The sequence below is a fragment of the Pecten maximus genome, chromosome 11 (genome assembly GCF_902652985.1).
Source record: "Pecten maximus chromosome 11, xPecMax1.1, whole genome shotgun sequence".
In the NCBI taxonomy this organism is placed as follows: domain Eukaryota; kingdom Metazoa; phylum Mollusca; class Bivalvia; order Pectinida; family Pectinidae; genus Pecten; species Pecten maximus.
In genome coordinates, this window is record NC_047025.1 from 21,104,350 (window position 1) to 21,126,382 (window position 22,033).

The window sequence follows — 22,033 nt, forward strand, 5'->3', positions numbered from 1 at the left end:
AAATTGTTTACGACGCACGACGGACGACGGACGACGCACGACGCACGACGCCGGACAAAAGGCGATTGCAATAGGTCAACTGAGACTTCGTCTCAGGTGACCTAAAAAACTGGAGATTTCCGATATGAAAATGTCTTCACAAACTAAAAAAAATGTTTGTTATTTTAATTCCATGCAATCATTTTTGTTGCCTAGCATTATTATTCATACAACCCGTTATTTACCCAAGTTAAAAGATAAACCATAGTTTAAAGTTCTATAGAATTATCTCCAATTTTCCACTAGAGACTTCTAATTAAACAGGATATTCAGATCCACAACGGGAGATTTCAAAGGTATGGTAAAAGTACAAAAGTGTGGGGAGAACTTCAGGGCTTCATTAATCACAGACTATCATTAGATGTCATGGACTTCCTCACATTCCCTTATAGTATTACAATGTGTATATTCTAGTGAAGAAACTTTCATGGTGTAGTGGAAGGCAATGGACCACTGCCTGAGGTGTAGTGGAGGGCAGTGTAAGACAGCCTCATGGTGTAGTGGAGGGCGGTGTAAGACAGCCTCATGGTGTAGTGGAGGGCAGTGGTACACAGCCTCATGGTGTAGTGGAGGGCGGTGTAAGACAGCCTCATGGTGTAGTGGAGGGCAGTGTAAGACAGCCTCATGGTGTAGTGGAGGGCAGTGGTACACAGCCTCATGGTGTAGTGGAGGGCGGTGTAAGACAGCCTCATGGTGTAATGGAGGGTAGCGTAGGACAGAAAAAGGTTTCCAATAGTTATATACATCATGAAATGTGACATGTTTTCAGAAACTACTAGTAAGACAGCCATGAATATCAAAGACAAAAAATACAAAACAGTTTAAACATTGATAAAAAATCGGAACAGATAAGATATTAAAAAATGATAAAATACTTGAACAATTAAGACATTTAACATTAAGTGAAGGCTAAAACATTAAACATTATTACAGTATTAGTCTGCTGATATGGACATTAGTTAAAAGTCATATTTCTAAAACACATCATTCTGCATAATTTTAGTGACGTTTTAATGTGTCTTAACAATTAATCTTAATAATAGTTTCTTAATATACATAATAACATACAGTCATATCTGAATAAATATCGTAATATAATGTATATTATCTCTCGACATATATGGTGAAGGTTTATACGTGTATATCAATATATCATGTATAATATCTGTATATCATAGTAAGAATTCACCTACAGCCAAATATAGATTGTAATATTATAATGAAGTTTAAGAGCGACTAGTTAATATAAACACAATAACAAGTATTAAAATTATATTAAAGATTTCAGAAAGCGTGACTATGTTAATTAACCAGTAAAGTATACGTACATCATGTATATCATACATAAAAAATAGCACAGCTGTAAGGTACACACACCTAACCACTTTGTATATATACAATCACTCATTACAAATAATACTATACAAGTAACCTACAGAAGATTTGTCACAGGTGTAACAGTGTTAACTCCTACAGGTAACCTACAGTAGATTTGTCACAGGTGTAACAGTGTTAACTCCTACAGGTAACCTACAGTAGATTAGTCACAGGTGTAACAGTGTTAACTCATACAGGTAACCTATATCATTTGTCACATGTGTAATAGTATTAACTACTACAGGTAACCTACAGAAGATTTGTCACAGGTGTAACAGTGTTAACTCCTACAGGTAACCTACAGAAGATTTGTCACAGGTGTAACAGTATTAACTCCTACAGGTAACCTACAGTAGATTTGTCACAGGTGTAATAGTATTAACTCCTACAGGTAACCTACAGTAGATTTGTCACAGGTGTAACAGTGTTAACTCCTACAGGTAACCTACAGAAGATTTGTCACAGGTGTAACAGTGTTAACTCCTACAGGTAACCTATATTAGGATTTGTCCACAGGGTGTAACAGTGTTAACTCCTACAGGTAACCTACAGTAGATGTGTCACAGGTGTAACAGTGTTACTCCTACAGGTAACCTATATTAGATTTGTCACAGTGTAACCGTGTATACTCCTACAGGTAACCTACAGTAGATTTGTCACAGGTGTAACAGTGTAACTCCTACAGGTAACCTACAGTAGATTTGTCCACAGTGTACAGTGTTAACTCCTACAGGTAACCTACAGTAGATTTGTCACAGGTGTAACAGTGTTAACTCCTACAGGTAACCTACAGAAGATTTGTCACAGGTGTAACAGTGTTAACTCCTACAGGTAACCTACAGTAGATTTGTCACAGGTGTAACAGTGTTAACTCCTACAGGTAACCTACAGTAGATTTGTCACAGGTGTAACAGTGTTAACTCCTACAGGTAACCTACAGTAGATTTGTCACAGGTGTAACAGTGTTAACTACTATAGGTGACCTATATAATTTATCACAGATGTAACAGTGTTAACTCCACCATGTAACATACAGGTAACCTACATTAGATTTGTCACAGGTGTAACATTGTTAACTCCTGCCGAAGCTGAGGGTTACTAAATACACTATTACAGGTAACCTATATAATTTGTTACAGGTGTAACAGTGTTAACTCCCTAACTGATATGTGTCCTGCCATCCAGTGACAACAATGAAGCCTTTAAACAAAAGACAACCATCTATTTTGCTCCTCTTTGTAACACTAACCATAATTAATGTACAACTAGAGAGAATGTCTCTTTACTCTTTATGTCGATAGGTTGAGCAAAAAACTCTCAGGTGCTATCCCTATCAGAACCACAGGGGTTTGACACCTTTCTATGACGCAGAATTAAATGTTGAACCCAATGTTCAGACTTCCAGATCACTTATGATTGAAAACTTCAGTCAGTTGTGTTAATGTTCAATTATAAGTGATCTGGGGGATGGATCCCGAGGGTAAATATTTAATTTTATGGGAAAGGAATGTGTCAAGCCCCTGTGATAAGAGCCATCAAAATAAATACAATCAATAATCACCTCTGTTACATATCGAGATGAAGACTTAAAGACGGCATATTTGATAAAGTGTCAATCAGGGGTCAAATTGTTTTTCTTCAATTTATCAAACTGATATATGAGTGACAATTCTAGCAAAGGACAAATACATTTGAAAGACAAAAGGCAACATTTTAGTGAAATACTAGGAAGGCGTACAGTGGTGTACAGATGAAAGTAAAATTACCGGGGATTAATCAGCTGACAGTAAAAAATAAGGTGTCACATTGGTAAATACACCCTGATTGTAAAGCTTCCATATATATAATTATCATCATCTTTGGTACAAACCTCGTGTAAGACAGCTTTGACTAGTAATGTAGATCTAGTTATAACCAGAACAATCTAAACATATATCTAACACTGGTGTTTCAACACCAATACTTATACCAAAGAGAAACTAGGAGACACTGAAGAACAAAATTCTTGAACACTTTCATTATATTACACCAATACGAAGTGTTCTGGAACACTTTCGTTATATTACACCAATACGAAGTGTTCTGGAACACTTTCGTTATATTACACCAATACGAAGCGAGTTATCACTCACATGGTCACATCCTACAAAAAAAGCATATATGTCTCCACAGGAGTCAAGGGCTAGTATTACCAACAAGAAAAAAAGGAATCCTGGCAAAGAACTGGCATATTTTTTTTTTTTTAAATAAATAGTGTTTATCATATTGAAGTCATGGCGACAGATTATGAAATTATAAATAGGAGGTGGATTTAACCACCGAACATGACTAGTAATTTTTATACAGATCTACTCAAATTGGCCAGTTTTGTAATTTTGTATTGAAATATAAATTTAATACTAATGATAAAGGTGAAGTTGATAATACTGAACACGTGTTCATATCACAATAAATACGTGTATATTAAATATAAAGCAGGCTGTAAACACCTGTCACACATTCCTGTCAACATGGACAACATACATACACTTGGAGATTCAACTTACTCAAAGTTCACATTACAAGTATATCCATGTATGTTGTGTAGGACTTAAAAACAAGGTCAAATATCACATGTTTATAAATACATATGTACTATATATATATATATACACCAGCACACCAGTGTCCAGCTGTGTCAAACTTCATTATGTTATTAATACATTAAATTTCAAATCATTCCTTCTTGAAAATGGTCAAAATATGTGTGAAACGTTATCCATGTTGTCCTAAGACTATTAGTATGAACAAACACAGCTTATTTGTTTTGACAACAATGTACAATTGATTTCAATAAGTACATTCACATATATACAACTGATTTGGAGGAAATACAATTTTAATGAGTATATACTGTACACTTGATTCAATGAGGATATTCAACTGATTTTGATGAGTATATACACTTGATTCAATGAGGAATTCAACTGGTTTTAATGAGTGTATACAGTACACTTTATTCAATGAGGAAATTCAACTGATTTTAATGAGTGTATGTACTTGATTCAATGAGGAATATCAACTGATTTTAATGAGTATGTATATACACTTGATTCAATGGGGAAATTCAACTGATTTTAATGAGTGTATGTATTTAATTCAATGAGGAAATTCAACTGATTTTGATGAGTATATACACTTGATTCAATTAAGAAATTCAACTGATTTTAATGAGTATATACACTTGATTCAATTAAGAAATTCAACTGATTTTAATGACTATACACAATTGATTCAATTAAGAAATTCAACTGATTTTAATGAGTGTATACACTGATTTAATGATGAAATACACTTGATTCAATTAAGAAAAGCAACTGATTTTAATGAGTATACACACTTGATTTAATGAGGAAATACACTTGATTTAATGAGGAATTCAACTGATTTTAATGAGTATATACACTTGATTCAATTAAGAAATTCAACTGATTTTAATGAGTATACACACTTGATTCAATTAATGATTTTGAGGAGGATAAAGAGTTGTCTCTACAAGTGATTTTAATGCATAATTAATTTGTGAAGCTTGACACAGCACCTGGTGGCTTACTATCAGTATGCCATTAAGACATTAATCACTATTAAAACACATAAAGGAATTCATGACCACTTTAACCACATCTCATTAAGGAACTTGTTTGCATGTCGTTGGAATGTTCCCCATGAACTTTTCGGGAATCTATGTGGATAAAACCTTTAACCAGATAAGTCTGGTGTGTGCGGAAGTTAAAACATCAGGTCAGCTGCTTCCTCAGCATCAGTATCAGGCACATTAGGATGCTCCTACTGTTTACTACTGTTATAAATGACTGCTCTCTAATTCGTTGTCATCTTCCTTATCATCGCTCTCATCATCTGCATCATTGTCGCTGACAATGTCTGGGGTGCCATGACCAATAAGATTGATGATGATACCATCGTTGTTTGAATTGTTCGTACACAGCCATTCCTGAACACGACTTTGAAGCTGTTCCTGGAGCTTGGCCTCCTCCAACACAGACTCAGAGTGTAGTCTACCTTTGGGGTTAAAGTGTGTCCAGTGTTTGGGAAGGTCAGGTGCAGAGGCTGACCCTGGCAAAGAGCGGAGGGGTTTGTTATCCCCTTCCTCACAGACCTGACCCCGCGATACGGAGCCGTCCAGGTGGTGTATGGTGGGAATTATGATGTGATGGGAGGGAGGAGGAGATGTATGATTTGACAATAAGTAATTGTTACTTTTGTCACCTGGGTGACACGTATTGACTGAAGTGAGAGGTGCATCGTCCTCTTGTGAACACTCACTGTGAGTGGACCAAGGTGGAGGCATCAAGCCACTGCCTTCATTACACGGAGCTGGAGGGAATACCGCATACACAGGCACCTTGGTTTCCTTAGTAATGGGGATAACTGTTACCTCAGGTGAGGCATAAGGTGACCCCGATGCCAGCAGGTGATTATATGACAGATTGTTTACCCAGGTAGGGGCCTCAGCTGGCAATGGCTCCTCGCACGCTGACAGATGTGATGATGACGGGATTGGCTCCTGTGACAAGAGTCGTTTCCATGGCAACTCCAGTTCTGTAGCTGTGCTTGTTGGTGGAAACGGCTCAACTGTAATCCAATTTCAGACATTATTAGAATAATTTTTTTTTAATTCTTCATTTAACTGAATTTCCACTTTAAACACAAAAAATCTCTTCATTTGAACTCCATTGTCACAGTACATTTTTATACCCAATGATATTCTAATAAACATGTTAGTACGCACATTACATGTATACCTCTTGATTTTTCAAAGTCTAACAGAGTCACCTCCCTTTAACACTCTCTGACACTGTCTTACCTGTGTAACAGATTTACCTCCCTTTAACATACTTTGACACTTTCTTATCCACTCAAATCTAACGGAGTTACCTCCCTGTAACATACTTTGACACTGTCTTATCCACTCAAATCCAACAGAGTTACCTCCCTGTAACATACTTTACTTTCTTATCCACTGAAATCTAACAGAGTTACCTCCCTCTAACATACTTTGACAGTCTTATCCACTGAAATCTAACAGAGTTACCTCCCTGTAACATACTTTGAGTCTTATCCACTGAAATCTAACAGAGTTACCACCCAGTAACATACTTTGACACTGTCGTATCCACTCAAATCTAACAGAGTTACCTCCCTGTAACATACTTTGACATTGTCTTATCCACTCAAATCCAACAGAGTTACCTCCCTGTAACATACTTTGAGTCTTATCCACTCAAATCTAACAGAGTTACCTCCCTGTAACATACTTTGAGTCTTATCCACTCAAATCTAACAGAGTTACCTCCCTGTAACATTCTTTGACACTGTCTTATCCACTCAAATCTAACAGAGTTACCTCCCTGTAACATACTTTGACACTGTCTTATCCACTCAAATCTAACAGAGTTACCTCCCTGTAACATACTTTGACAGTCTTATCCACCCAAATCTAACAGAGTTACCTCCCTGTAACATACTTTGACACTGTCTTATCCACTCAAATCTAACAGAGTTACCTCCCTGTAACATACTTTGACACTGTCTTATCCACTCAAATCTAACAGAGTTACCTCCCTGTAACATACTTTGACACTGTCTTATCCACTCAAATCTAACAGAGTTACCTCCCTGTAACATACGTTGACACTGTCTTATCCACTCAAATCTAACAGAGTTACCTCCCTGTAACATACTTTGACAGTCTTATCCACTCAAATCCAACAGAGTTACCTGCCTGTTACATACTTTGACACTTTCTTATCCACTCAAATCTAACAGAGTTACCTCCCTGTAACATACTTTGACACTGTCTTATCCACTCAAATCTAACATAGTTACCTCCCTGTAACATACTTTGACACTGTCTTATCCACTCAAATCCAACAGAGTTATCTCCCCGTGCTACTTACATGTTGTTTCTTTGAAATCTTCTGCATTGGGTTTGAAGTTCAAAGTAACATTTTCATGTTCATCTGAATCATTATCAAAGACTTCATCTAGAAAAATAAAGAAAGAAAATTTCATGACAACTTCTGACCAAGGTTTCAAAATTGCGGTTTTGTTCTCATTTGCAAATTGTGAAAAATATTTAACCGATTCATTTCCTGATTATATCAACTCCAGTCTAAGATTCTCATCAATGAGGAAAGAAAATCAAATAAGTTTAAACCTGTGATCTATGTGCAAACAAAGTGTGCACTCAGTAACAATGGTTAGATACCTACCTATGACTTCTGGAGAAAACGACATATGTTCTGTGTAACAATGGTTAGATACCTACCTACGACTTCTGGAGAAAACGACGGATGTTCTGTGTAACAATGGTTAGATACCTACCTATGACTTCTGGAGAAAACGACGTATGTTCTGTGTAACAATGGTTAGATACCTACCTATGACTTCTGGAGAAAACGACATATGTTCTGTGTAACAATGGTTAGATACCTACCTACGACTTCTGGAGAAAACGACGGGTGTTCTGTGTAACAATGGTTAGATACCTACCTACGACTTCTGGAGAAAACGACGGATGTTCTGTGTAACAATGGTTAGATACCTACCTACAACTTCTGGAGAAACGACGTATGTTCTGTGTAACAATGGTTAGATACCTACCTACAACTTCTGGAGAAAACGACGTATGTTCTGTGTAACAATGGTTAGATACCTACCTACAACTTCTGGAGAAAACGACATATGTTCTGTGTAACAATGGTTAGATACCTACCTACGACTTCTGGAGAAAACGACGTATGTTCTGTGTAACAATGGTTAGATACCTACCTACAACTTCTGGAGAAAACGACATATGTTCTGTGTAACAATGGTTAGATACCTACCTACAACTTCTGGAGAAAACGACGTATGTTCTGTGTGTCTGTTGCTATGCGAGTTTGGTGTGGAAACACTGTGATGACTGCCGCTGGTGTCGGTGAAGAGCTTTGCTGGACGTGCATGGCGCTTGCTCTCCTCCATCTCAGGGACAGAATTCTTCTGGTTGACTACACACTGCAAGATAACAGGTGAAAACTCTGAATGACCTTGACTGAAAGACAAATATATAGCCACATGGACCACAATGTGAGAAAACGAAATGTATGAAATGCTACTGTCTTAACCCTTGGACAAGACATATAACCCTTGCCAGTTGTACCAGTTAAATAACCAGTGTGAAATTTCCGTATTTCACCCTCGGTTTAAGATGCTGGGATTCTCCTTTGCAGTGAAGGATGTCATGGCAACCCTATCATGACGTCATGTTGATAATTAAATCCTGCCATGTCATGCGTTGATTTAATGTCAAAATTAGATACATTAATAAAGAGGGTAAACAGGGTAAGAGAAAATTAATCATTCACCCCCTTGATTCAGATTAAAAGAATCTTACATTGGGTAGGGATCGATCATGCATAATTTGGGAAAATGTTTCATATTTTGGAATAAATTTCAGCTTTAGACAGATTGTAACTGTACTCACAGTAGGTCGAGGTCTAAGCATGCCCTCATTCAGAAGGTGGTGAAGGTTTTCCTTCTTTTCTCAGCATTTGATGAAGGCACAAATTGGCCATTTTTTACATTGTCCTGATGGTATCCATTCATTTTAGACCTGAAAACAACAAAACAAATTTCAGCTTTATTACAAAAAATATTTAAACATAAAATACTAAATTTATTGGCTTTCTGTTGATTTCATCACTTATCTTAATAAACAGGAAAAGCTAAAGCTGAAAATCACTTATCTTAATAAACAGGAAAAGCTTAAGGTGAAAAAACTCAAATTACACAAGATTTCCTAAAGAGAATTATCTCTTACGTTAATGTCACCATTATTTATGTTATTAACAGGAAAAGGGTAAAAAAGGAGATAACTTACTCAGCTGATAGTAGAGGGAGCTTGTGTCCCCCCACGACCTCCACAGCCTCGCCATCTCCCATCTGGTGGAGGGCGTCCTGGACACTTATACTGTGATAGATATCCAGGACCTTATCGGCCTTGGTACTGGTCAGTTTGACAGATTCACGATTAAGCCATGGTTTGATATACTTGTGGTTAATATGCCGGAATCTTGAACAAAATGAGAAGTTATTAGAGAGATCATTAGCACTAGGATAAAAGTATACTCCAGCATCAGAATGATTTATGAATTAACTAAAGTAAAAAGACACAACTATATTTCCCTGCGGTACTCTTCTCCACCAACTCTCTTTAAACAGCATAGAAAGAAATCAATGATCAGCAATCCTTTGTAAGGTGTTATTGTTGCCATGGTAATTAATTCCATTGTTTATTTTACTGCATCTTCATCCTTGTTACCATGGTACCACTATCTTTATTCTGGATTTATGATATGAACAATGGCGATAATATACAGTTGATATGGAGCAAGGATTTATACCAGGTAATAGTAGGGAAAATGTTGAGAAAGTGATCAAGGTACATTATTTTAAGTGTTTGTACGCTGACACACAGCTGAGGTGATGCTGCTACACATACCAGCAACTCTTGTATATTCTACACATACCAGCAATCAATGAACTTTTATGTGTACAGTTTTCAATGCTTCGCACAGATGCCATCATTTCAAAATCTGCCCATATCAATGCTAAGCATATCATGTGATTCCCCCTTGTGATTTGTAACTTACTTGCTTCGCATCAAGTTATGTCCCGATCGCTTTGTCACGCCCTCTATACCAGCCATCAAGTGGTCAATGAACTATAATTAAAGGTCAAAAGTCGACATAAACTTGTTTTCCCCCAAAAAATAGATACAAACTTTTGATTTTCAAAATAAAATAATCAAAAAAAGAATTCTTAAATAGGTGTTCACATAGACAGACCACTCAATGAAGCATAGAAAAGGGTCTTTATAGACAGGCCACTCAAGGGAGCATAGAAAGGGGTCTTTATAGACGGGCCACTCAAGGGAGCATAGAAAGGGGTCTTTATAGACGGGCCACTCAAGGGAGCATAGAAAGTGGTCTTTATGGACAGGCCACTTAAGGGAGCATAGAAAGTGGTCTTTATAGACAGGCCTCTCAAGGGAGCATAGAAAGTGGTCTTTATTGACAGGCCACTTAAGGGAGCATAGAAAGTGGTCTTTATAGACAGGCCTCTCAAGGGAGCATAGAAAGTGGTCTTTATAGACAGGCCTCTCAAGGGAGCATAGAAAGGGGTCTTTATAGACAGGCCACTCAAGGGAGCATAGAAAGGGGTCTTTATAGACAGGCCACTCAAGGGAGCATAGAAAAGTGAAAAGTACTTACTGTTTCATTGATTTTCTCATGAAGTGATGGGTCTCCATGCTTTTCCCTCTTGACCTTCAGAGCATTGACCACTGGTTTTATAGTAATACCCTGGAATGACACAGGTAGAGATCTGACAAGGATGTTCCCAAATGTTACTTATACAGATTTAAATGTAAAACTACAAATGTTTAAAAAGACTTTATGTGTATAAAATTTTGTAAAACATCTTTTCACTAAACTTTAATTATCCCTACCATATAAGTTTCACAGCCTCAAACACACAACTTCTCAAACATACAACTTCTCAAACATACAACTTCTCAAACATACAACTTCTCAAGCATACAACTTCTCAAACACACAACTTTTCAAACATACAACTTCTCAAACATACAACTTCTTAAACATACAACTTCTCAAACACACAACTTCTCAAACATACAACTTCTTAAACATACAACTTCTTAAACATACAACTTCTCAAACATACAACTTCTCAAACACACAACTTCTCAAACATACAACTTCTTAAACATACAACTTCTCAGCATACAACTTCTCAAACACACAACTTCTCAAACATACAACTTCTCAAACACACAACTTCTCAAACACACAACTTCTCAAACATACAACTTCTCAAACACACAACTTCTCAAACACACAACTTCTTAAACATACAACTTCTCAAACATACAACTTCTCAAACATACAACTTCTCAAACACACAACTTCTCAAACACGCATCTTCTCAAACACACAACTTCTCAAACATACAGCTAACTAATGTCTTCCTGTTGTAAAACTTATTCTTATTTTCCTTGATCAAACCCTACCTGTACAAAAACAGTGAAGAACACAATGATTATTGTCGCTGTGATGAAAAGGCGTTTCTCTGGAACCAGCTCTTCCTTGAGAGATAAAGCCAGACAGAACGCGATTCCTCCGCGGAGGCCCCCGTAGGCCATGATAAACTGGTCAATTCCTGTTAATTTTACCAGGCGGCGACGGTTCAGGATGAAGGAAAGAACTATAACGCCTGTAATAGAAATGTGTGATATTACAATTTTATTTCTACTGTTAAAAAAAGGATCCTCATGGATACTGTGAAAATAAATACCATACCTTAAATCATATTTCATATTGTTCTGAATTACAAGACATATTTCCATTTTGATAAAGGATTAAATAAAATAGCGGATTTCCTTTTGTTTCCCTGCCACACATATTTATAACAAAGTTCAACTAGAATCAGGCAAAGTAGGAATGAATTTACAAAATTATCAAGGAAACCCAGATAAAAAGGTATTTATGAAGCAAATAACTTCAACATTGTGTGTACCTTAGAACAGGTAAATAAATGAGAGCTTTGATGATGTTATTTCAAGAATATCAGATAATTAGTCATGTTTGACTTCCATTAAGCAACATTTCTATGTCCAAAAGCTATGTGCTAATGCAACATTCCAGTAATATTCCATCCATAACAGTTTTAATACAACAATTAAGACATTACCTCCCTGAGGACTTTCTGCAATTTACATCAAATGGCCCTGAACAATAGACAGAATAAATCTAAACTCACTAATGGCCCTGAACAATAGACAGAATAAATCTAAACTGACCAATGGCCTTGAACAATAGACAGAATAAATCTAAACTCACTAATGGCCCTGAACAATAGACAGAATAAATCTAAACTCACCAATGGCCCTGAACAATAGACAGATTAAATCTAAACTCACCAATGGCCCTGAACAATAGACAGAAGAGCAGAGCAAACAGGATGAAGCTGAAATTCCAATCAAGCGTGTCGACCATCGTCGAGAGACCGAGGAACATGAAGATAATCGTCTCACTGATGTTGGCCAACATCTTCATGAAGTATTTGATGCTGGTTTTGGTTTTACGGGAAATATTTGCCTCCAGATAATGGCGGAGTACAATTCCTCCAAAGGATAGCCTGGAAAACATGTCAACACGATTACTGAATACTGATATAATATATCATTGTTATTCAATCCATCAAGTTATTCTTGAGGAAGTGAACTTTGTAATTTTGTTATAATCCATAGAGGATATCTAACAGTACATTGTCTTCAGTAATACCAAATATATTTCACGAGTGGGGCTAATATTTTGATATTTTTCACGAGTGCGCAAATATTTTGTTTATTACATTTTTTATCAACGAAAAACCTACCCCGTATGCTAACTAGGCCTACAGCGATAATTTGTAAACAAAAAAAGTAGTTTCCCCTGTCCAGGTGCTGACATATATGTCGGGCTTTCTGATTGGTCAATTATTTTGGTATTTTCTAATCATTAATTTGATTGGTCAAATCAGCAAAAGTGATATTTTTCACTAGTGAAAAATATCACTTTTATAGAATGAATAATTTTTGATATTTCACTGGTAAAAATGTAATAAAATGTTTTACTGGAAATGCCTTTGATCATGGATAAGTGACCTCAAACAAAACTACTGTCAAATGTATCTACATCAGTCAGGTGACTTTTATAGGCAGGTGGCCTTTGTAGAGAGGTTTAATTACTATTAATCATATTATCCTGGGAACAGGAATAAGCATAAGCAGCCTTTATAGGCAAGTATTAGTTATACACATGTACAGGTGGCCTCTAGGACAGGTTAAAATGTAACTGGCATCAATCATAACAACAATACTTCAGATACAAGCCTCAAGATATTGGATATAGTCAATCAACTTTGACCTTATATGTCTACGTTTATTGAGGACTTACGCCAGAATCCCTGACAGGTGGCACATTTCCGACGTAAGATACATCAAGTAGCCAAGTACGAAGACAAACAGTGGTTCAATGACGGTTACATGTTGGGTATATTTGGTGATGAAACCCCCGAATAATCCAAACAGGATTCCAATGAGAGTACCGCCAAAGGCAATCACAAAGAAGGAACTCAGGCCGGTGGCAATATCGATAGCGATGAGTTTATCCTCTCCAATCTCTATAAATCCTTCCATCATATGGTAGAGTACCTGAAAGATTAACCATTTTCTCTGTAGGTGTCATGTACATGTCAAGTTTAAGGTAGGAAACTTTTAACATTTCACACATTCTTTCTGTATCTTTTTGGGTATAATACAGCTATGAAATGTGATGACATTTAGAAAACAATTAACCTCTACATAAGCTTCTCAAAGGAACAGAAAAAACTGGCGTTGATAGGCAGGTGACTTTAATATACAGGCCACTCAAGGGAGTAGAGAGATCTTTATAGAACCTTTAAAATAGATGTTCATATTATAAATGAATTATGCTACAGAGTGAAATTTTCATTATTTACATTATATATTTGGAACTGAAATATGTGGTCTTTGTAGACAGGTTTATATATATATATGGTGGCCTTTAGAGCAGGTTAACTGGTTATACTATATTTGTAGTGACAGTGAGCAGGAATGTGTTATGTTTTGGTATAAACACTTACCACAGTTACGCCATCATTAAGGAGTGATTCACCGAACACGATGATGTAAAGCATCTGATTGACATGGACTTCTTCAAAAATTGATAGGACAGCAACTGGATCCACGGCTGAGATGAGGCTGCTAAAAATAAAACAACTGAGAAGGCTGATTTGGCGGCCGAACAGTCCCCAGCAGGACAAGCCGTATAGAGATGCTCCGATGAGACCGGCACTAATACAGGTGTTAACCACTGCCATGAGCAGAATGGTGCCAAGATTGTCAAAGAAAGACCTGACTGGCATGAAGTAACCCGCCTCAAAGATGATGGGAGGAAGCAGGTAGATGAAGAAGATGTCGGCGTCAAGGACATACTCGCTGGTTGTGGCGACATGACTGTAGTGTAGGATAGCACCGACAATGAGGCCCAGCACGATGAGAAGACAACTCTCAGGGATAACTAAAGGTAGCTTGTGATGAAGATGGAATGCTGAAATACAGGAAACAGATCAAAAATTACCTTTTGTTTTAAAATGATTCTCAGTAGTGAGGCTTGAATTTAAAAGCTTTTGTTACATTATTTTTTACTCTCCTATATGAGAGTGGTGACATCACAATAATGATCACATGACCAAATGGTATCATTGTTTCATAAATTCATATTCTAACTTGTGCTGCATCCTTCCACTGGAAAATTGTATACTGTTCTAGTGACTGACCTTCATCATATACTCACATTTCAGATCAATTTTGACATTAAATGTTTGCAATGATGCCATTTGCAGACCAGCATTTTCATCACTTTCCGTTTTTACAAGGTTTATTGGAACATTTGAGTAAATTCTCAACAATACTGCAAGCTTGATGGGGATGTTAATGTTCTACCGTGTCTCTATACCAACATACAGGAATGCTGACAGTAAAAACTACTTAAAATCAGGGTGTTTTTTATCTCTTAAATTGTTACAGAGTAAAGCAAGGTACCAACAGTGAAGTATACATGCATCATTAGTGAACTAAATGTGTACCAGCAATAAAACTTTATTTCCTTTTTTGTTTCATTTTATTAGCATGTGTGGTTAAGAACAGTGTCTTTCAGAGACCAACAGCTCTGTTATCTCATGTGCATAACTACTGCTTCTGACATCTTGACGCAATAACACTTCCATTCTGAATAACCGACAACACAATGTTCTAAATATGTCTACTGATCACCTTCAAAAGTCCATCAAACCTACACTTAATGACCTTTAGGGCTTGTCAATTGGTACATTTTTTATACCAGATTAAGCAAAGTTCACGTATTTAAGTATAATCCTGGCATAATGCCACCATCGGTGTGGAGAACTTAAAACAGGTCAGGAGTGGTGACTATCAGAGCACTGGGGAATACAAAAATGGCATTTTCCTCGCCCGAGAGGGAAATATTAACATTTTCTTAAAATATTATCTTTAGTTTAATGCCACCATCGGTGTGGAGAACTTAAAACAGGTCAGGAGTGGTGACTATCAGAGCTCGAGGGAGACAATATATAACAGGACAGGAGTGGTGACTATCAGAGCTCGAGGGAGACAATATATAACAGGACAGGAGTGGTGACTATCAGAGCTCGAGGGAGACAATATATAACAGGACAGGAGTGGTGACTATCAGAGCTCGAGGGAGACAATATATAACAGGACAGGAGTGGTGACTATCAGAGCTCGAGGGAGACAATATATAACAGGACAGGAGTGGTGACTATCAGAGCTCGAGGGAGACAATATATAACAGGACAGGAGTGGTGACTATCAGAGCTCGAGGGAGACAATATATAACAGGACAGGACGAGGAAAAGGGTCGGACAGAGAGGAAGAGGGAAAGGGTCAGACAAAAAGGATGAGGGAAAGGGTCAGACAGAAAGGATGAGGGAAAGGGTCGGACAGAGAGGATGAGGGAAAGGGTCGGACAGAAAGGAAGAGGGAAAGGGTCGGACAGAGAGGATGAGGGAAAGGGTCGGACAGAGAGGATGAGGGAAAGGGTCGGACAGAAAGGATGAGGGAAAGGGTCGGACAGAAAGGACAAGGGAAAGGGTCGGACAGAAAGGATTAGGGAAAGGGTCGGACAGAAAGGATGAGGGAAAGAGTCGGACAGAAAGGATGAGGGAAAGGGTCAGACAGAAAGGATTAGGGAAAGGGCCTGACAGAAAGGATGAGGGAAAGGGTCAGACAGAAAGGACAAGGGAAAGGGCCGGACAGAAAGGATTAGGGAAAGGGTCGGACAGAAAGGATGAGGGAAAGGGCCCGACAGAAAGGATGAGGGAAAGGGCCCGACAGAAAGGATGAGGGAAAGGCTCGGACAGAAAGGACAAGGGAAAGGGCCCGACAGAAAGGATGAGGGAAAGGCTCGGACAGAAAGGATGAGGGAAAGAGTCGGACAGAAAGGATTAGGGAAAGGGTCGGACAGAAAGGATTAGGGAAAGGGTCAGACAGAAAGGATGAGGGAAAGAGTCGGACAGAAAGGATGAGGGAAAGGGTCAGACAGAAAGGATGAGGGAAAGGCTCCAACAGAAAGGACGAGGGAAAGGGCCGGACAGAAAGGATGAGGGAAAGGCTCCAACAGAAAGGATGAGGGAAAGGCTCGAACAGAAAGGACGAGGGAAAGGGCCGGACAGAATGGATGATCACCGGACAAGTTTTATAATACTAAAGAATGGCTAATAATTCCTTCAAATATTAATGCATCTAGACACTGCTAAGCAAAGCCTAATTATATATCTATCAAGTTTCAAAAAGATTGGTCAGAAACTGAGAGTGAATGTCTTACAAAACAGACAATATACTGCAGGTCATCCCCCTTCTTGTGAGATTTTTTTAACAAACATATATATACTAGAGGGACAATGGTACATGCTGAGGTGACAAAGATTTCATAGCAGTTTATTATTACTTTATTAGTAAATAACATCGATTTTCTTTGATTACATTCTTATCACAGGAGCTTGTTTCCATTCATTAGCAATAATAATATTTTTCAGAATCATGATTTATAGAGCATTGCTGTGTATATATATTTGCTGCTGGACTCAAATTTTTGACTTACTTGTCAACAGAAACAAGCTCCTATGTTATGAAAAGGTATGATCACCTATCTGACCACTTGTTCATCTGGGCTAACAAAAGTCATCGATATAAACTGATAATATTATTTATATCTGTCATTGAGGATAAGGGCCCGAGGAGGATTTTATCAGGATTTTACCTCCTTAGTAAATCACAAGTCGCTCTGACTTTTACTACGACTGGCTGTTATTAGTACGACAATACATGTGGATACTGTATGACCTAATTACTGGACAATGTAAACATTCCGCTGACCAGATAGAGAATTCCTCGGTTGTCAAATCACACCACACCATGTACTACTACAAGTAAAACGGTTTGATTTATCTCCAAGGTACAAAGTTATTAGTCTACAACTAGATCCTCCATATTTATCAACATCTTTCTATTGCTCAGCAGATAATTCCGACCAAATTAATCCTTCAGCAAGAGTCAACAGGGTTTGTCAACAATTATGTTTGTTGACATGTCTGTAGCGTCAGGCTGAAGTTGAAATTGAATTTAAAGCTAAATTTGTTTCAGCATTTTTAATAAGTTGTTCCAAAGCTGTAAATCTTATATTGACCACAATATTTCTATATCCATTTTATTTTCCTCAAAATTATCAAAACCCAGTATTTTAAAACATTTCTTCTTCAGGCTGGTTAAATATCTTCCCTATAGAGTATCATATCTCTTCTCCCATAAAGATGCAGCTATCATTTACATAATTACACCATGTGGCAACATCAAAATGTGTATTTTTAAATGGTATTTGTTCACTGTTAGTGCAAGGGTACTCTGTAATGTTCACGTGTGCCATGAATGTTTCTTACGCTTTACCTGGATTTACCTGTATTCATCTGTATTTACATGTTATTAGTACTGTATACCTGCATATACCTGTAATTGGTCATTTACCTGTATTCATCTGTATTTATAATCATGTGTATGGTAATTACTGTTTACCTGTAATTAGTAGTTAAGTTGTATTTACCTCTATTTACCTATAATTAGTAGTTTACCTTTATTTACCTATATTTCACTGGTATAAGCAAGTATATTCCCTACTACTTATGTATACGCTTCCTTTAATAATGACTAGCAGAACTTGAGATAGCAGTAATTTTATATATTAGATCATTAATTGTGACCAGTATGCTGTACCACTGAAAAAGCTTTTGTACAATACAAGCTCGTGTTAATTAAAGATATATCCTTACAATAAAGACTAAATTGATAGATACAATCCAAGGACAAGGTGCATCGAGATATTTTCATAATGGAGTGACATTATTTCTTTGTTTATTGCTTTGGTTTGGCACTAGTTTTGTCACACATGTACAGTGTCAAGAGGAAAAAGAACCGATCATCAACCCTTACATATACATGTTATGTAATATAGCACAATCAGTGAAAAATACACCTACAATACCTAGCCAAGCTGAATTGACTTGTCAACTAACTTGTACATTTATAATTCAACTACTCTTTTATCTTGTGAAGGTGCCAGGGTGCATGTTGAAGTGTTTTACATGTCGGAGTTGCTATTGAAAATGTTACACTAGTTGCACTTTATGAGTCTGTACATGCACTATATACAGCCTGGTATATTGTGTATAGTAGAACTTAGACTATGGTGTAACTATGGAAGTTTCAGTTCGGTATAAAAAGGTTTCCACATAAGACAGTGTTTACCCTATAGACATTCCAAAGGCTGTCTCATAAATGTCGCATGCACGGGAGGCCGTCCTTAAATGACCTTAGATGTTAATAGGACGTTAAACAAAATAAACCAAACCAAACCAGTATAAATAGGTTTAAGATAGCAAGGTAAACAACTGGTGTTTATTGTTTATTGGGTCAAGAATAGAGAATCTTTTTAAGAACAAGTATTAATATTAAATTTGCTGTTAAGAATAAAGATGTTTCTACATTGTATAAATGATTGCTTTAATGAGCTTGTTTGATGCAGGAGGCTTATCCTAGTAGCATTATTTTATCATTTTGTCCAGCAAGGGGCGTCCAGCAAGTAGGCCAGGGTTTAGAAGAATGGTGCTCTCAATCATTTCCATGTAATGATAGAATCTGATTTTATAACTATTCTATAGTTGATCTGTGCCAATTGCTTTCGGGTCCCAGACATTGTAAACTGTAGTTCCACCAAGATTGGAGCTTAAAAGGCCATTTTGAAATGATTTTACCAGTGAAATACATGTATAAGAAATTACTCATTTGATAAATTATTTTAAATAGGGATATTCTTTTTCAAAAACAGATATCTAATTTGTCAATAAATAGAGATATATCTATCTAAAAATAGATATCTGAATTAAATAGGTAAAAACCAAAATAACTTGTCTGATAGATAGAAAATGAATGATTTTCTATTGATTATCATATAATGTTATATAATATACATTGTATTTCAATCACACAACAGAATATATACCGATATTTTGTTTTGGTGTTTCATACTCGTGAAATTTTATTTTTTTTAAATTGTCAAACTATACTGCAGTAGTGAAGTATAAATACAATGATATTCAATGAGAATCAGTTCAATATCCATCATATCTGATTCAATCTGAACAATGCTATAGAATCTTTGTTACAGTGATGTAGATATTTGTAATCAAGGTGTGGAGAGTGGCCAGCTGTTTTGTTGACGTACGTCACCATAGAATTATGGGAAATGACACGATTTATTTCTATACAGAAGACCACCTTGTTTACAATAGTGTGCGTAGGCTGTGTGTATAGCATGTAGAAAAACTTACCTGCATGGTCAATAACCGGCAGGCCATCGCGAGTCTTCATCTTTGTTTTTTTTATAATAACCTCTAATTTAAGCTAACATGTATCCGGTTTTATTGTGACGATACATTTACACGACTTCTTTGTTCTTTCTTGCTATATTTGTCTACCTGTGATTCATTGTACGCTTAAAAGCAGAATTTTAACTGTCAGACTCAAGCATGGAAGTATGAACTATAGGCTTTAGAACTAGCTATAGGCTTTAGAAATTTAACTATCATTTTTTTCTGAATTTTGTTGACTTAAACTGTTTTCTTATTGAAGAACTCATATCCATACTATTCAGAAACGTTGAAGGTACAACAGCATGGGGAGGGGATAGAGTATTTTTAGTACAATATCCCCCCCACCCCCCTTTCTTCATCACCAATCTCACAGGTGTTTTAGTATTTTTACCTATTCTGGCCAAGCTAACAATCAGAATCCACAGACATATCACATAAGGTAGTTCCACTCTAGCGAAGTCGAACACAACCAGCTGGTATCGCTCTGTCTCGTTGTTTGATTCTTGTCCTTCGGAGTCATGGCCATTCACGGGCACCCAATACACAAACGCACAGCTGATCGCCAACAAAGACAGCCATCGCGTTTTCCCGTTCATTCTGACAAATGCTCTTGAACAGAAGACAAAAACAGTGTTACCAGTTGACGATGGTAACCTGGTTATCGTAAACTCGTGTCCGTGGCCATCGTGTGGCCAGACTGTCGCCAATCCCCTATCGTAGTGGGGACTCCTACGAGTGTCTCCAGTAAAATATATATGACCTTTCTTAAAGGTCACCCGACATGCGCAGCTAGCATCGAAGAGCCTGTTACTTTCTTCCAGGCGAAAGTTAAGCTAGAGTGTGACGTTCTGAAGTATGAAGGACCATTTAGCTAATGTTGACAAGCAAAAATAAGCAGATGATTTATTAACTTAATATACTGAAACAAATATAGGCCTATTAAAGTATAGGCATATCCATATGTAAAGTCTCTATACTAGTCTACAGTACCTAAATCAGATTTTGATATAATGTTATCATGAATTATATTTTTTTTTAAAGAAAAAGATGTTTTTTGATATCTCGAGTTTCTTATATAGACTAATAAAACAAATCACTTATCTGATGCCAGATAATATATGAGATTCTACTCAAAAAAAATCTTTTATACGACAACAGAAAATTAATTAGGCTAGTGGTATATCTAGACACATGCAATCTATATCAAATTACTTAACGAGTTTGATAAAATTTCGTATTACAGAGAGCAACGAGTGCAAGATTCTGTTTATCACATAACTCGTATAGTGAATTTCGACTCGGTCGGTACGATTTTCTCAGCAGAGACAATCGTGCGACGCCACAAAATCATTGTGGCGTTAACGTCAAAAGTCATTGCGACGTCACAATAGTGTTACAACGCGCGTGACTTAGGATATTCATGACATGGCTGTATAGTAGAACGAAACCACTGGCGGATTTAAGGGGGACGCCCCCCTCTAAAATTGTATGAATCTATCGTGAAATACACTAGAATGCAGGATTTTGCATTTACCTGCTAACATTTTTTCCGGGGGAGTAAAAATTGAGAGGATAATTCAGCAATTAATCAATTATTACCAATTAATATATCTATAGAACGTTAATTAAGACCCCCTTTTTATAAGAAATCGAGTCATATATCACTTCATTCAATTTTCAGTAGACTATAAAACACTTAAAAAATAAACGATCATAACAGATACTTGTCCATGCACTTTTGGGAATGTTCACGGCGGGAAAATGTACATGTAGATCTTATGACAATTCAACTACATTTTTGTATTTTGGAATCTAATTTGAAAATTAAATGTTTGAAACTGCTGTTCTCGGTTGACTTATTGAAAGTTTGCATTTATCGATCAATTTTACCACGGACTTTTATTCGTAAGAGGTTTATCAATCCACGACGGTTAGCGGATATCGAAAAACGTTCGCTATAAGCATGCTT

General features: G+C 36.9%; 2 protein-coding genes across 2 annotated transcripts; both read right to left on the reverse strand.

Moving 5' to 3' along the window:
• Window positions 1-151: 151 nt before the first annotated feature.
• On the reverse strand, window positions 152-8,439 carry LOC117338494. The gene is made up of 5 exons (XM_033899850.1): window positions 8,304-8,439; window positions 8,192-8,221; window positions 7,374-7,460; window positions 2,155-6,048; window positions 152-1,861 (listed from the first exon to the last, which is right to left on the reverse strand). The coding sequence occupies exons 1-4, from the start codon at window positions 8,437-8,439 to the stop codon at window positions 5,258-5,260; spliced, it is 1,044 nt and encodes a 347-aa protein (XP_033755741.1). The 3' UTR covers window positions 152-1,861; window positions 2,155-5,257.
• Window positions 8,359-20,809, reverse strand: LOC117337349 (sodium/hydrogen exchanger 3-like). The gene is made up of 10 exons (XM_033898304.1): window positions 20,456-20,809; window positions 14,185-14,651; window positions 13,476-13,732; window positions 12,458-12,675; window positions 11,549-11,751; window positions 10,731-10,820; window positions 10,110-10,180; window positions 9,338-9,529; window positions 8,942-9,070; window positions 8,359-8,472 (listed from the first exon to the last, which is right to left on the reverse strand). The coding sequence occupies exons 1-9, from the start codon at window positions 20,658-20,660 to the stop codon at window positions 8,971-8,973; spliced, it is 1,803 nt and encodes a 600-aa protein (XP_033754195.1). The 5' UTR covers window positions 20,661-20,809; the 3' UTR covers window positions 8,359-8,472; window positions 8,942-8,970.
• Between the last annotated feature and the right edge of the window lie 1,224 nt (window positions 20,810-22,033).